Source organism: Halichoerus grypus, chromosome 8, assembly GCF_964656455.1.
Source record: "Halichoerus grypus chromosome 8, mHalGry1.hap1.1, whole genome shotgun sequence".
NCBI lineage: Eukaryota > Metazoa > Chordata > Mammalia > Carnivora > Phocidae > Halichoerus > Halichoerus grypus.
Window position 1 is genome coordinate 125,322,163 of NC_135719.1, and position 17,813 is coordinate 125,339,975.

Genomic DNA, 17,813 nt, shown 5'->3' on the forward strand with positions numbered 1-17,813 from the left:
ATTGAGCCTAGCCCTGCAGAATCTCAGTATCTAGGGGAACCAAGAGAAGAAAGACCAAATGGGTAGATGGAAAGTCAGGACGGTGCAGTCCCACAGAAGTGCAAAGACTGTTTCTAGGAGGGAGTGGTCAGCTGTGTCACTACCAGTGAGAGGTCAAGCAAGATAAAGACTGTGAGTTATCTTTTGCATTTACTGACATGTAGATTATTGTTGACCTTGGCAGGAGCAGTTTCATAGTGACTGAAGCCATATTGCATTGATTTGAGGAGTGATGGAAGGTGAGGAAATGGGGATGGTGAGTATAGACACTCTTTCAAGAAGTTTGACTGAAGGAGAGAGAGAGAGAGAATGAGGGCAGGAGCTGGAGGAAGAGGTGAAGTAAAGGAGCTTTATTTTTTAATTTTAATTTTTTTTAGATGGAACTAAGATTATCTGGTGACCTTAATTTCCTGGAGTGGAATGTGAACCTCAAAAATATTGAAAATAAATATGTTTTAAATAAGTCTAAAAATGGAAAACCATTCTTTTGCCAGATTTCTCCCTACCCCTTGCTTTAGGATGTAGGACATAGTACATTTAGTGTTATAGGCATTTATAATAACCTGGATAGGAAAGGCAACCTTCCAAAATTAATCTCTAAAACATCTCTCTCTCTCTCTTTCTCTCTCCCTCTCCATCTCTCTCCCTCCCTACCCCACCTCACACATTCTCTGCTTTGTATTTCCCTGCTTGGAAAATCATTTAGTACCTAGTTTATTACTGTACTGGTAGCAAGTGGTCAGTAAATGCTTGCTGAATAAGTTAGCATCTTTTCGATAATGATATTTGTGACAAATAGTTCTTACATCCTTTTTAACTCTCTTTGTTCAATCTTTTTGAATGTGACATATGCAATGACTTTCCTCTACCTGAGAACTAACATCCCATGTGAGATGGAGTTGTCTGATATGATGGGACAATCAGAAAAACTGGCTACTAGTTTGGCTTTGGCTTCATTAGAAGTCCAAGCAGGTTTTATTCCTTTGTAAAATAGAGATAAATCATTTTTCTCTTTGGGTCACTGAGGACATGTCTGAATGATGCTCATTTGTAGAGCTTTAAAAATGTGCCGAAGCCTAGTCCTAGGACTGAACTAGATCTGGTTTCTGCTTATTGGGTTCATACATAAAATAGAAATTGACCTACAGTGCGTACTGTCAGCAAATCAACAAGTACTCGAGCTCCTAATAAGGTTCTTAACCTTAGACTGGGTCTAAGACAAAGATGGGAAGCATTGACAATAAGATGGGTATGTACAAATTGATCAAGAATCTAGATCTGTACAGTCTTCCATGTCTGTAGCCATGGCTTCTAGTTTATTATGAAAGATGCTTTGTATCTTTTAGTGATGCTTTCAAAGCAACTAAAAACGAGGGAAACTTTTAACTTGTACTTGAAAGAGACTGAGTTTATTAGTTTTTTTAAGCTGAAAGATAAGCCTGTTGCTATTTTCATAAAATAGTGGAAGAAAATTGAAAATGTTTTAATAGTATGTTATTGTCAACTATCGTGGTCAGTGTGCTGGGTTTTTTTTTATGTTCAATAGGAAAAGTAATTATATCTCTGGAGCTGATGGTTATGTACATGGTAATTAAAAACAGAATAGCCCAATCATGACCCAGACTTCAAGATGTAGGTAGTGAGATGGAATTTATTCCTCCCAATAGTTTGGAGCAAGTTTCAGGTCATAGAAATGAGTGGCCTGGAAGGGAAGTCTTCAGTTGATCAATAACCATTTATTGACATTCTCCTCTGCTCCAGCACTATGCTTAAGCACCAGGTAGGATATAAGAAAAGCTTGAGACAGCTCTCTTCCAAGAAAATTAGATTCTGTGAGTGAAAAAACATAATAAAATATTATGTTTAGTGAGAAAAGAGTATATATTGTATATATTTTATGTATTTTGTTTGCATGTGGGAAACTGGAGAGGATGTGTAATAAAATATTAACAATATAGGAAATCCTGGTTACCCAAAGATAGTGAATCCCGGTGAATCTAAGCAAAACGAATCCATTTAACACAGGTACCAAAAGTTTTTTGTAAAAAGTAAAAAATTTGATTTGGGACACAATCTTAAAAAACAAAGCTCAAAATCGTAAGGGATAGCTGAGTCTTAGAATGAACAAAGAATAGTGTTGATTTGGTTTCTGTACTATGATTTTTGTCATAATACCAACAAAATTATATGGCAATATTGTATATCATCTTTTATTTTGGTTTTGGATATATTGAAAAAAAGTAGAGATTTATCAGTTTTCCTAGGGGCTATTATCAACCTTTGATATTCATATCATCCTCTTTTGCAGTTCCTGTTATAAAAAATGTTTTGGTTGTTAACTGGCAGGACTTCTGCTAGATCCTCAGCTATCAGTAATGGGTTCCAAAGTTCTCCAACACCACTTTCATAAAATCCTGCATCCTTATAATTGTAGTAGAAATACATGCTGTTGTTAATTATGGAAGTATAAAGGGTAGTACATGAGTGAATATTTTAGTGTTATGAGAACTTTTTTCCTTATGCAACCTTGTAACCATAGGGAGTTATGTAATGAATACTGGGAAATGAAGATCCTGTAGTTATGTCTGAGTGGTAAGATTTTTTATTGATTTTAATTAATTAGTTATTGCTTATTTGTACAGTCTGTTTTCTTATTTGAGGTATTTGTGTTCCATAAAGTTGCCAAGAACATTGAATTAGTGAATACTAAACCATTGCTCCCAGGGGAAATATGAGCCTTTGGTTTGGTCTCATTTTCATCAACCAGTTAATACATAACCTTGTTTTATATGTGTTCCTGTTTAATGACACCTTATTTAATATATTTTGTTGATTCATTAACATTGAACTCACAGCCAACAGCGTAACGCATGTCTGAATGAAATTAGTATGTAACACACAGATTTTCTGTGTGAAACATATCACAGCTTTCTTGCACTTAGGAACACTAGACAGCACACCACACTATGCTTGCAGCCATTTTAAACAGCAAAGTCACCAACAAAAAGCACAGAAATCTGAAAAATGTGGTCCTAAATAGACCATGAAAAGGACACTTATTTACAGTATGAGAGCTAAACAAAAAGGCAGAGCATAGCCTTGTTCTGCCACAGCAGGAAATGTGCAAGTCAGGCAACTCAGATTTTTCAGTGCTCTATTACACATGGCCACAAATGACAGCCAAAGTTTCCTGAGTATTGATTTTGGAGTTAGAAATACACGTTAGCAAGGAGGCATATTTGCAAATATAGAATCCATGAATAATGAGGATCAGCTGTATTTTCTAATTACTTCTGCATTAGACTTATTATTGCTGTAACTTTTTCAAAGTGGAAGCACACAACAAGCTTCCAGAAAGTTAAATTACAGTATAATTTGGAAGACAAAGCTGAGACTTTTAAAATAAATAGTATTCTAAAACGCAGTATATTCTCATTTACGTGTATATAGCTGTCATACAACAGGTGTTTAAAAGAGGGAAGGGCACTGGAGGAGAGAGAAGGCAGAGAAGAGACAGAACTATTTGGTTATATTCATTAATTACAAGACCCCTTGGATAAATCCACACCAGCCTACGGCAGGTTATAAACAAGCAGCTGTGAATACTGAAAGGATTTCCTCTGAGCATTTATCAAAAAGACTGCTCTCACTTCCAAAAGTGTGTGTGTTGAAAGAGTAGAGAAGTATGTTGAATTAATATGTATAGTTTAACTTAAATGTATAAATTTGGGGGAGGAATTGAAAGATCTTGTTTACTTATTTACCTTTCACAGTCCAGCTTTACCTTTTCTTACATATAGACATGTGAACACAAATACAAATGCAGGTCTCTGTCAGTACCAAGTTGCAGATATATAGATTTTCAATTAAAATTCTTAAAAATGCCTTCTGTTGTAGGAACAACAGCAGTATTGGTATCGGCAGCACCTGCTTAGTTTGCAGCAGAGGACAAAAGTGCATTTGCCAGGACACAAAAAAGGTCCTGTCATAGCAAAGGATGCACCCGAGCCGGTAAAAGAAGAAGTTACAGTACCTGCCACCAGTCAAGTACCAGAACCCTCTTCATCTGAGGAGCCCCCGTTACCACCACCTAATGAGGAGGTACCACCTCCTCTCCCACCTGAGGAACCCCAGGTAACCATAAAATTAATTGCTTGGTGTTTAAGAAATTGTTTAGCTTTTGTTCTGATTCTTTTATAAATACCTTTGTCAAAATGGATATATGTTTTTATGTGGGTTTTTTTTATAAGTACATGTAAAATTCTGATACGGGAAAATCCGATGAATGCCTGATGGAGTTTAGAAAAGGCATTTTTCTGATGGTTGAAGTGAGTGGAGAATTAGACACTCTTCGGAATTGAGGCTCTCTAAGCACTAAAGGGATTCCGGGGTGTTTTCATATTGGCAGCCCAGGGCAGTAGTAAAGAGCTTCAGCTTCTGTTGTCAAACTGCCCCAAGCGGTAGTCGAGGCACCGCCACTTGCTGGTGTTAGGGACTCTGCACAAGTTAGTTAACCATTCCGTGCTGCAATTTCCTCATCTGCAAAATGGGTATATTCAAATAGTGGCTGTCTTACAGAGCTATTGAAGCATTCAGTGTGATCATCCTTGTCACTTAACATACTAACTGAGTACACACGGAAAGTTCTCACTTTGGTCCAAAGGTATCTGTTCTCCCAAGAGCCTATGGGGAAACTTTGTTGAGCCATAATGATGACATTGTAGTCTATTGGTTAAAAGTGGCTAATGTGAAAAAGAAAAAGATTTCTCATAGAGTGCAAAGGATGTAGCTGTAAACGGACTTTTTTGGGGAAATGGTTGCCCTGTTTAGGAGCAGTGAGGTGATTATTCCAATGAAGACTATGGAATTTATAACTCCTTTGTATTAGTATTCATGATCCAGAGTGTAAGTAGAGCCAGGTCTTTTATCTAAACATAAAATAACTTTTCTCAGTTGGCCAGAGTTGTAGACATGCCGGACTTTATAATACAATACTTAATAAAACGTTCAGGCTTTTTGTTAAGTTGGTTGCTGTTTTATTCCTTACGTACAAGTGTATTCCCTCTCTGATCTTCAGTCCGAAGACCCGGAGGAAGATGCCAGGTTAAAGCAGTTGCAGGCGGCGGCAGCACACTGGCAGCAGCACCAGCAGCACCGCGTTGGCTTCCAGTACCAGGGCATAATGCAGAAGCACACTCAGCTGCAGCAGATCCTCCAGCAGTACCAGCAGATTATACAGCAGCCGCCACATATGCAGGCAAGTGCTTCCTCAGCTCACAGGGGACGTTGCCCCAAGTCACTCCAAGGAGTTGTTATTCCTGAAAGAGATTGAAATGTGAGGAGGGAGCGGAATTAAATTAGGTGTTTCCAAGGGGGTTCCAAATCACCAGGGATTTGGGAAGTACAGCTCTATGAAAATGCTCTTGGGATGGGGCGGGTATAGTGGAATTTTCTGGTCATGTCAACCCAGGCAGGCGTTAGAGGACCGTTGCTAAGGGTTTTAAGAACCAGAGATTCTTATCATGTAGTTTCAAGTTGCCTACAAATCACTTCAGTGACAGACAAGCAAAAGTCCACCAAAAAGATCACAGCAACCACCACAGAAACCTAAGGAAATACACCACAAAAGATACTTGTTCTTCTTGTATCTTGAAGACACAAACTTGTGTCTGTATGTCTGTAGTAATAGATCATTTTTCAAATTCTTAAAGTGATCCATGGTGATATGAAAAACTTGAAAAACAATTATTGCTGAGATAGGTATTTGCTTTAGTGTTTAGTTGGTTTCTCCAACTCTGTGGTAACTTATAGAAATGAGTCAAAGGAAGAAAGAATGATCATCGTTAAGGAGATGTAACAAGTTTATCCTTACTAGCCTCCCAAAGTCTTTAGCGTTTTAATTTCCTAAGCCTACAAATGCCCTTGATTCATTAATATTTTAACTTATGATTAATTCTCTTACATGAATGTCTTGAAATAATTGTCACCCCTTTGTTCGTAGACCATGTCTGTAGACGTGCAGCTGCGGCATTATGAGATGCAGCAGCAACAGTTTCAACATCTCTACCAAGAATGGGAGCGGGAGTTTCAGCTGTGGGAGGAGCAGCTCCATTCTTATCCTCATAAAGATCAGCTTCAGGAGTATGAGAAGCAGTGGAAAACATGGCAGGGACATATGAAAGCGACTCAGACCTATCTCCAGGAGAAAGTCAATTCATTTCAGAACATGAAGAACCAGTATATGGGGAACATGTCAATGCCACCTCCTTTCGTTCCGTATTCTCAGATGCCTCCACCTCTACCAACAATGCCCCCTCCGGTATTGCCTCCATCATTGCCCCCACCAGTGATGCCCCCTGCCCTGCCTGCTTCAGTGCCACCGCCTGGCATGCCCCCACCAGTGATGCCACCTTCTCTGCCAACCTCTGTGCCCCCACCTGTGATGCCTCCATCTCTGTCCTCTACAGGGCCACCGCCCGTTCTTCCCCCGCCTTCCCTCTCTTCTGCGGGGCCACCACCCGTTCTTCCCCCACCGGCTCTCTCCTCAACGGCACCTCCGCCTGTCCTGCCCCTCCCACCATTGTCTTTAGCCACACCTCCTCCAGGATTACCTCCCCCGGGGGTTCCTCAAGGGATACCTCCTCAGTTAGCAACAGGCCCAATCCCACCAGCCTCCAGTTCTCAGAGTTCACAGGTTCCAGAGAAACCTAGACCAGCACTGCTTCCCACTCCTGTGTCTTTTGGTTCAGGCCCACCCTCAACCTACCATCCTCCATTGCAATCAGCTGTTAGCCCATCCGAACAAGTGAATTCTAAAGCCCCTCTGAGCAAGTCTACTCTGCCATATAGTTCATTCTCATCTGAGCAAGGACTTGGGGAGTCTTCAGCTGCTCCATCTCAGCCAATCACTGGAGTCAAGGACATGCCAGTGAGGTCAGGTGGACTGCTTCCAGATCCTCCTAGAAGCAGTTACTTGGAAGGCCCAAGAGGCCCAAGGTAGGTCTGCCTTTGTTTGGTTGGTTGGTTTGGTTTGGCTTTTTTGTTGATTTATGCTGAGTAGGTCTTGATGGTATAAAAAGCTGATTTTTATATTCTCTTTGTACTTTTCTATACAATCCTGGTTTACAGTTAATAATGTTACTATTCACTTATTAGACATAACATAATAAAATCTAGAAATAGTAACATGCCCCCATTTCTTTGATGTCACTGCTTTTATCCTACATGTAGAGATTATAGTCCAGGATGAATGTCTTGTTTTAGAGTAATGCTTATCAATTTCTTATTGACTTTTTAGCTTCAAAAGTAGTATTTATTAACTTTATCTTTTTTGGTTTTTTTCTTAGACAGATAACTGAATTGGTAACTTCTCTTTGTTAGATAATACGCAAGATGTTGGAGATAAAGATGAATAAGCCAATATTCTAGTGAAATAGGCAACAAAATTTAGTATAAGGGTAAATAGGACTTTTATCCATTTGGTCAGCAAATATTTATTCCTGCTCTGTGCTTATAGCAGTGAATATAACAGAGCAGACAAAATCCCCGCCCCCATGGAGCTTATTCCCTGTATATCTCCCTCAGTTTGGGAGATGTTTTCCTTTTGTCTGAACCACGTTTTTTTAGAAAAGCACACAGAAAAATTTACTAGTAGTCTAAGGTTTTTGTTTTGTTTTGTTTTTTTGCTTTTTAAAAAGTGTTAAATTCACTTTTCCAAGTTTGTAAAAGTATATTCCCCCCCCCACGTTGATCTAAATGTTAATTTTCCTATAGAGAAACCTTATCAATCATGTTTTTTTCCAATTGGAAATTGTGATAGAAATACATACTCCTTATACTAAATTTAGATAATATAGAAAATATTTAAAAAGTGAAAGTCACCTAATTCCACAATCTAGAGATAATAATTTAAAAAATACATGTCATAAAAAAATGGGATCATACTGAGCATATTGTCTTGTAAACTTGCTTTTTCTACCCGTCAGTACGTTGGTTAGTTTTCCGTCTCAATGTCAATGTATCTATATTTTTTTTTTTTTTTTTTTTAAAGATTTACATTCATTTATTTGACAGAGAGAGAGACACAGCGAGAGAGGGAACACAAGCAGAGGGAGTGGGAGAGGGAGAAGCAGGCTTCCCGCCGAGCAGGGAGCCCGATGCGGGGCTCGATCCCAGGACCCTGGGATCATGACCTGAGCCGAAGGCAGACACTTAACGACTGAGCCACCCAGGCGCCCCAATGTATCTATATTATCATTTTTAATTTAACCTTAATTTTGACTTTTGGAAACAAAATATATCTTTTATTTGTTCCCCAAATTTATAACTCTTAAAAAAACATGGCACAAAACTCCACCATCTTATAAGGTGTTGACAGTTCTCTAGAAAGTTTATTTCTTGCATTGAACCTAAATGTGTTGCTGTAATTTCTACCTGTTGATTCTAGATCTGCCTCTGTGGCAACATATAATTAACATGAGTTCCTCTGGGTGCCAGAAGCCTTGCCAGAGGCTTTACATATGTTATCTCATAGAGTCTTCTCAGCACCTGTGAAGGAGGTGGCATGTGAACGAGGCAGGTTCATACCCTACATTTACCCTTTACAGACTGGGGGTGAGAGGTTTGAGTAACTTGCTCAGCATCATGTAACTGGAAGAGTAGAGCCTGAGTCCGCACCTGGTGGGAGCAGAATCCGGGGGGTTCCCAGAGCAAAAGCACTAGTTAAACACTGTGTTTAATGCCATGATTCAGTGATATTCATACTGTCAGTGATTACAAGTGCATTTTGTAGTCTTGATTTATTTGGCATGTGTAACTTTTTTATTAGAATTCCTACTTATCTCTTTGATTAAGCATTGCCTTTTAGATCTGGTGACTAATTTGCTATCAGAAAAGTACATTCTTAACACCTTGTGAAACATAGATCTTCTGCTCCCTTTTTTTCTATCATATTAATGTTTACTGTCTTTGCCTACCCAATCTTGTAAATTTAGGACCTATTTTAAGTTTTTTCTTACCTTAAGGTACAGTTAATAATTTCACTGCTAGGAGGATCTTAGCAATTATCTAGTGCAATATCCCCTCTATAGCAGCTCATGTTTGTGTTGCATTTTAGTGTGTCATCCTGGGTCTTGCACATATTACCTTATTATTTCTCCATAATCTCATGAAGTTAAACATATAAGGGAAGCTGAGATTTGGAGAGGTTCTAAATAAATTTCCCCAGATGACATTGCTAGTAAATGATTGAGATGGAATTAAATCCAAGGCCTTCTGGTCCACTTTTTTTTTTTTAAGATTTATTTATTTTGAGAGAGAGAGAACAAGCATGTGCGAGTGGTGGGGGTGGGAGGTGTAGAGGGGGAGGGAGGGAGAGTCCCAAGCAGACTCTGCGCTGAGCGTGGAGCCCAATGTGGGGCTTGACCTCACGACCCTGAGATCATGACCTGAGCCAAAACCAAGAGTCAGACACTCAACTGACTGCACCACCCAGGTGCCCCTGATCCACTTTTGAGTTCATTTTACTTCCTGTGACAAGTGGTTGATGACCTCTGCTTAACATTGGCACTGTGATAAGGAATACCACCACATAAGGTGTTGACAGTTTTCTGGAAGGTTTATTTGTGTTGAGTCTAAATGTGTTGCTTTCACTTCTGCCTGTCGATTCTAGATCTGCCTCTGTGGTGTAACACATAATGAATTATCCTATCCCCCTTCTATAACGTGTCCCTACAGTTCTTTAAACAGTGCCCTCTTGTCTCCCCCATCCTGCCATACCTGCTCTTCTCTGCCATCACAGAAACTCAGATTCTTCTTTTCTTTTCACACTAACATTGGTTCTAGCCTCCTCCTGCTACATTGCTGCTTGTCTTGTGAAGGGCCCTGGATTTGTCAGTCTCCTTCAGATGCAAGGAACCATAGAACCTGTTACCAACTTTGTTATAAATAATGTACGTGTATAGCTGAACAAATTGCTTTTTTTGGTCGGCTCCGTCACAGTGTTGACTCATGTTGGGCTTAAAATCAATTTGGCTTCCCTGGTCTTGTTCACATTAGCTGTTATTAAGCCAAGTCTCTCTCATCCCGAACTTGTGTAGGTGTTTTTTGTTTTGTTTTGTTTTTCTCTTTTTCTAAGACTTTATTTTACATTTCATCTAAATTAGGTTTGGGCCAACGTTCTAGTCTGCTGAAATCTTAATAAATGTTGATTATATTGCTTTGAGATATAAGATGTTCCTCTCTAGCTTTTTCACCTGTAACTTTCATAAGGATGGCTTTTTTTTGTTTTTGAATTGGATCCTGCTCATATTCTCTACCCTGTTTTTAAAACCTTTCCCTAATCTAGCTTATGTCATTTCCATTTCTGTTACCCTTCTACTTCTTTTGCTCACTTAGCTCATATCGAGTATAGTTTGTGACTATTGCCCAGGCGTGGTTCTTTTTCCTCCTGTGTAACTAGGTTAAAAAAAAAAAAATCAGTGAGAAGCTGGTAAGTGAGTGAAAGAGACTTGAGGTAGGAATAATCCACACTGTCAAGGAAACTTGCGAATTTTTCTTACTAGTTGAATTCAGAGTTTGCTATAAACACGTAACTGATACAGTAAGCCACTCTGTTTTGTTTTGTTTTTTTAAACAAAGCTGGGTAGAAAAACAAGAATGGAGAACACAGATAACTGACTTACCAATAATGCACTACTAAAATAATGTAAATTACTTTGAGTTTTTGCAAAATCCAAATTTAGGCTGCTTTCTAAAAATTGTGAAGGTTTCCAAAAAGCCAAGTGATAGAACTGCATCATGTGTAAATACCACACTGTGGAGCATCTGGGGCAGCTGTTTTGAAATTGTGTGTATGTATGTGTATCATTTGATTCATCAGGTCTTCTAGAAGACTACCACTGCTCTAATAAACTGTTAAGTCAGTGGATGTTGGTTTCCCAGAACCTTTTATTTTTCAATCATAAAATTTACTTATTAAAGGGTAACATGCAGAGATGTGCACAATCCTGAGTGTATAGCTTAGTGAATTTTCACAAAGTAAACACACTCATGTTATCACTACTGAGATCAAGACATAAAGATTACTAGGGTCTGAGAAGTCCTCCTCATGCCCCTTCCCATTTTCCCTCACCCCAAAGATAACCACTATACTGACTTTTTATACCATAGATTAGTTTTGCCTGTTTTTCAAGTTTATATAAATGGAATCCTACTGCATGTACTCTTTTGAGTCTGGCGTCTTTCACTTGACATTACGTTATTGTGAGATTCATCCATGGTGTGTGTAGCTGCCGTTTGTTCATTCCCATTTCTCTACAGTATTTTATTGTGTGAATATACCCCAATCTGTTTATCTAGTCTACTACTGATGGTCATTTAAGTTTTTTTGTTATTATGAAGAACACTGCTTTGTGTCTTTTGGCGCTGTATGTGTCCCTTTAGGGTGTGTGTGTGCGCGTGTGTGTGTGTGTTTAATTTTGTTTATAAATATACCAATGATTGGAATTGCTTGATTGGGGGGTATGTATGGTTCTACTTTGATAGATGTTGTCAAACAGTTTTCCAAAATGATTATGTCCATTTACATTCTCGCCAGCAGTTTTTTTGCATCCTCCTCAACACTTGGTATTGTTAAATTTTTAAATTTTAGCAATTTTGGTGGATGTCTAGTGGTATTGTAACATGGCTTTAATTTGTATTTCCCTGATGACAAATGAGGTTAACTTCTCTTTCCATTTGATTATTGTTAAATTGAATTTCCTCTTTTATGAAATGCTGATTGAAGTCTTTTCCCAGTTTTTCTGTTGGGTTATGTATTTTTCTTATTGATTTGTAGGAGTTCATTATGCATACTAGATATCATTCTGTCTAGATTGTCTCAACTATTTCTTACTCTATAGCCCTTTGTCTTTCTTATCCTCACTATACCAAGAAAGTACTGTATAGATCCAGCGGACCCTTTTTACTTTTCACGTTTTAAAGTAATTTTACAAATAATTTATGGAAGTAACAGTAAAGGGATAGTGAAAAACAATTTATTAGAAATTTTTATAAAAATTTTACAAGAGCAAAACTCTGCATCAAGTAAATTTTGGCACATAAACGTAAACATAAAAGATGAAATAATCCTGTCACACATTCTTCTGGCAAAGCAGAATGGTCCAGCTTCTTGGCACAAAATATTATGTAATGACATCCTTACAGTTTAATAACTATGTGGGGAGTACATTTCCTTTCTGTCCTTAGAAATATATTGTTCACTCATCGAATGTTGAGTAGAGAATATTAATCTAGGGTACTGTCATCTGAGGACTTACAGTTGGAGATTTTACTGATATGATCAGTTTCACATGTTTATTAGAGACTAGAGTGCTTCTGTCTCTGTGTTTATTTTTTTATTTTAACACAGCTTTCTCTCTCACTTTTCTTTGCCATTCTAGTCAGGAAATGAAAATTTCTAAATTCTCAATTGTGTTCAATGAAGCCTAAAAGTAGGCTGTAATATTTTGGGCACTACAAAGCAGGGTGAGGTGACAGCTGTTTCCACCTTTGCTTCATCCTTTAGGCAAATCCATCATTCCTTCCTTATCTTTGTATTTTAATCTTCTTTGGCATAGTTGGGGATAATTGATAAGCAATGATGAGTGAGTAATTCTAGGATAAGGAAATTGCAGAATGTTTTAAGATACAGAAAAAAAGTCACTTAGGATCTCATAATGTATCTTAAATTTATGAAAGGATCTAATGGACCCATATAGTAATTCCATGATAATATAAGTTTTATTCTCTCTCTCTCTTTTTTTTTTTAAGAGCTAAATTTTCTCTTTGTTCTTGGGAAAGCCTATAAGAAAAAAGTCATGTTTTTTATTTTTAAATAAAATATTTTGGTTTAAGTGTTTATTTAAATTCCAGTTAACATACAGTGTAATATTAGTTTCAGGTGTTAAAATACAGTGATTCAACACTTCCATGCAACACCCGATGCTCATCACAGCAAGTGCACTTCCTAATCCCTATCACCTATTTAACCCATCCCTCCCACCCCCCACTGTCCACCTCCCCTCTGGTAACCATCAGTTTTTTCTCTATAGTTAGAAACTGTTTCTTGAAGGGGGGCATCTGGCTGGCTCAGCCGGTAGAGCATGGGACTCTTGATCTCGGGGTCAGGAGTTCAAGCCCCATGTTGGGCATAGAGCCGACTTTAAAAAAAAGTCTATCTTGGTTTGCCTATTTTTTTCCCTTTACTCATTTGTTTTGTTTCTTAAATTCCACATATGAGTGAAATCATATGGTATTTGTGTTTCTCTGACATTTTGCTTAGCATAATACTCTCTAGCTTCATTCACATTGTTGCTAATGACAAGATTTCATTCTTTTTTATGGCTGAGTAATATTCCACCACACACATATGTACGTATATGTATATATACAAACACACACACACATCTTTATCCATTCATCAGTTGATGGGCACTTGGGCTGTTTCCATAATTTGGCTATTGTAGGCAATGCTGCTGTAAACACTGGGGGGCATGTATCCTTTTGAATTAGTACTTTTGTATTCTTTGGGTAAATACCTACTAGTGCAATTCATGGATCAAAGGGTAGTTCTCTTTTTAGCTTTTTGAGGAACATCCATACTGTTTTCCATTGTGGCTATACCAGTTTGCATTCCAACACTAACAGTGCAAGAGGGTTCCCCTTTCTCCACATCCTCACCAACAGCTGTTGTTTCTTGTGTTGTTGATTTTAGCCATTCTCTTTATACTATAGTGTGAGTATAATAGACTGTCTAAAAAAAACAAAACAAAACAGTTCTAAAATTAGGATCCAGTGAACCCAGAGGAACCCCAAAGATTAATGGAAATTATTGATTAATAGAAATTATTGATTTTAATTTAGTAGTCTAATTTATTGATCTTTTCCTTCATAGTTAGTGCTTTTTTGTGTCGTTTAAGAAATCTTTGTTTACCCCAAAGCCATAAATACATTATCCTATTTTATCTGCTGTCTTTTATTGTTTGACCTTTTATTTTTAGGTCAACAATCTATATAGAATTGATTGTTAATGTATGGTATGAGGTAGGGAGTCATGGTTTATTATTTTTCATATGGCTAACTAGTTGAGTCCAGCACCATTTATTGAAAAGGTCATCTTTTCCTTACTACTTTGGTAGTATCTCCTTCATCATGAGTCAAATGACTATATGTGTGAATTTGTTTCTAGACTCTATCTGTCCATCTTTGCACCAGTGTCCTGTTTTAATTACTGTAGCTTTGTAATAAATCCTGATATCTCTTAGTGTAAGTCCTCCAGTTCTGTGTTTCTGGATCAGAGGTTGGCAAACTTCCTCTGTGAAGGGCCAGATGGTAAATATTTTTAGGCTTTGCAGCCCATGTTTGGTTTCCGTCAAATATTTTTCTTTCTTCCTTTTATTTTTCACCTTTAAAAATGTAAAAAATCACTCTTAACTGGATTTGGCCCATGGGACATAGTTTACTGACCCCTGATCTAGAGCGACTTGACTATTCTTGGTCCTCTCTGTTTCCCATGTGATGCTTAGAATCAGCTTGTCGGTTTTCGGAAACCTGCTGGAATTTTCATGAGCATTGCATAGAATCTGTTGACCATTTTGCGGAAGAATTGACATCTTTGTAATATCTCGGCTTCTGATCTGTCACACATACTTTTTGATTGGTTTTCGGATTGAAATTGTGGACCTCCTCCATTCTGTACCTGTCTTATTAGGATTAGCAAGGGATTATAAACACTATAATTTTACTCTATGCTTTCATATGTCATGGTTGTTCCTATTTATAGAGATTACTCTTGGGGGGAATTTTGATTTTAGGATCTTGGTTATACATATTAGAAAATAATTAGAAAAATTATCTCACATGAAAACTAAAAGGGCAGGAATTTGATTCCAGAATTTAATATTTTGTAAATCCCATGGTCAGCTGATTTGAGTATGGTTAGTAACTGTTGTGACAATAAGATGTTATCTTGTTTAAGGGCATTTGTATTTCTGCATACCTCTTAAGTTTTTATACCCAATTTGGAGTCTGTTTTTTTATGTCAAATCTTAAAAGTTTTATACATACCTCTAATGGTTTCATACCTAGTTTTAGGGTTTTTATTTTTTAGAAGTTTATGAAATGCCTAACTGTACAAAAATTTTCTAAATATTTAAACACCAAATATTTGTTTTTCTTTTCATCTGATCAATGGGCAATGCATGTGTTTTTATGTGATTGTATTTAGTGAATATATGCTATGTTTGTACTTTATTTCAAATGTTTTTATATGTTAAAAAGGTCATAGCATTTCATTGTATTGATGTAAATATGACTTATTTTTGTGCACACTTTTAAATTGAGTATCTCTTAATATATTTCTTTTGCAAAGGCTTAAAAATTCTTTACTTTTATAAATACAAAAGGTTTTGATAGTCTAACATTTGTTACATCCTTGAGCTTTGAAAATTTGAAAGTGCAGTATTGATAAATAATTGCCATTTACATGTAGTGTTGAAAGTATATTTCAATTGCTTTAACATTTTCACCCCCCAAATAAAAATAAAATGATGACCTTTGGCTGTTGATCAGCAGTTTAATCTGAAAGCAAAGTGCCCTCCCTTTTCAGGAAACTGCATATGTATGTGCAGGCATGAGTCTTGCAGTAATGAGTTCCTTAACTTTTATAACCTTGCCACTGTGCTCTTTTTCCTTATCTCATCTGTTAGTGCCTCTTCCTTCCTTTATCCTTTCCTCTGGCCTTGACACATGCTCTTCTCTTTGTCTGGAATCCCTTTCCTGTCAGTTTTTGCTTTACTAATTCCTATTTTTCCTGCCCTATGGGGCAGGGAGTGCTTCAGTAATTATGTGTTGAGATCCTTCAGTGAGTCAGACACTGGGGATACCTCAGTGAACAAGGCCAACATGTCCCATTTTATCAAATTGTGTGCTCATTGTTGATTTAGTTGCCTCACTCTTCCCATGGACTATGAACTCCTTGAGTTAAGTATCCGTTTATTTCCAGCACTAACATAGTGCCTGACAGTTAGGTGTTCATTCACTGTTGCTTATGCCAGAATGTCTCAGTTATGGATAAAATTCTGAAGGCATTCACAGTTTGGTTAGGAAGGCAGTTCATTTGTATTCAAATTTGCTCATAATACTGGGTAATGAGTGGACAAGGGTTCTTACTGACTCCTGTACCTTGTGGAGGATAGTCTTCTCTTATCACTTATATGAACTAATGATTGCTGAATTAAATACAAAGCAGATATCTTTACACAATTTTAATGATCTAAGATGTTTTTCCAGGCACTTTGAATTAATAAATGTAACTTCAAGAAAAGGAATTAAGCCATCACAAGCCCTGAAACAGTATCATAAATAGGTAAATAAGTAAATGAGTGGCCTCCATCCTAAGCATTGAGGTGCATCCTTTGACAAGTCCCTGGTCAGCTCCTTTCCCTTTGCCCAACAATAACTGTGCCAAGCCTTCACCACTTTGCAGAGACCATCTGTACTAGTGCTGCTTTCTTTGTCTCCGCAAACATTTTTATTTTGCTTTGTATCTTTATTTTAGCTTCCTGCCTCCCAGAGAAAATCGAGGCTTTCAGGCCCAGTGAAATTCACTTCCTGCCCTTCTGTTTACCTTACCTTACTACCCTCATCTTTCTTCTTCTAGCCTCAGAAGAAGCCCTTCTTCCTCCTCTTTAGGGCTAATTTCTCTGTGCCACTTAAAGAAATTCATTTTACATTTTTATCAAAGCGGAACATACATAAAGTTTTTAAAAATCAAGCAAAACAGCCAGCCTGGATGTGTTTTCTGATGACATCTTTTAATTCTTTAGCTGTTTCTTTTGGTAGTTACCTTCCTATCACTAAATAATATGCTTCTGCTTTCTTGATTTACACATTTTAAATGTTATATATTTACTTCCAGGTCTGATAAAGATTGGTTCTTACACTACTTTAACCCCATCTGTCTAATATATTTATATCACTGTTTTTAGATAAGTAAACCATGTTTGCTGTAGACATAAGCAGTGTGTTATAATTATATTTTCTTTAGTGTAATGACTTTTCTAGGATTTCCGATTGTCTTCCTGAAAAATGTTTAAAATAATTCTCCAACCCCAGTCTCAAAAACACCAGCTCTTTTTTTCCTGAGGAGATCTCTCTCCCAAATTTATGCGTCTTCTTTCTTTTCACCTGCTGGGTTGGGTGGTTGGTTGCCCAAAATATCTGCCATATGGCTGTTACTCCAGCATTTCCCTTGACTATCCTCCTGGATTGGATTCACTGTTTACTGAATCTCATGCCTTCCTGTGGTTTAGTGTCTCTTTTTCCCAGAATGCGTGCTCAAGTAACTTACTAGGAGACCGTGGGTTGGAGGTAGGTACATTTTTTGAGTCTTGTGTGTCTGAAAATGTTTTTATTCTAACCTCACACTTGATTAATAATTTGGATATAGAATTTGAAGTTGAGCATTTAAAATTTTTTGATTTATTTAAACTAAAAACAAAATTAGGTCAACCATTTCTCCCATACCCCACCCTTGCCTCTGGCAACCACCAGCCTGTTCTCTGTATCTATGGGCTATCTCATAGATATGAGCTATCTTTGAGGTTTTTTCTATTTATTTATTTTTACATTCCACATATAAGAGAGATCATACAGTATTTGTCTGACTTATTTCACTTAGCATAATGCCCTCAAGGTTTATCCATGTTGTCAAAAGTGGCAAGATTTTATTCTTT

At 37.4% G+C, this 17,813-nt stretch overlaps 1 protein-coding gene across 3 annotated transcripts in view; it reads left to right on the plus strand.

The window, feature by feature from the left end:
- YLPM1 (YLP motif containing 1) overlaps positions 1 to 17,813 on the plus strand; it is a 73,315-nt gene that overhangs the window by 5,558 nt on the left and 49,944 nt on the right. For all 3 annotated transcript variants that reach the window (XR_004924260.2, XM_078053963.1, XM_036114443.2), the window contains exons 2-4: positions 3,937 to 4,173; positions 5,117 to 5,296; positions 6,041 to 7,035. Coding sequence is in view for 2 of the 3 variants with exons in the window: in XM_078053963.1 (XP_077910089.1) it covers positions 3,937 to 4,173; positions 5,117 to 5,296; positions 6,041 to 7,035 (1,412 nt within the window). In the remaining variant the exon portion in view is untranslated. The remainder of the gene's footprint in view (positions 1 to 3,936; positions 4,174 to 5,116; positions 5,297 to 6,040; positions 7,036 to 17,813) is intronic.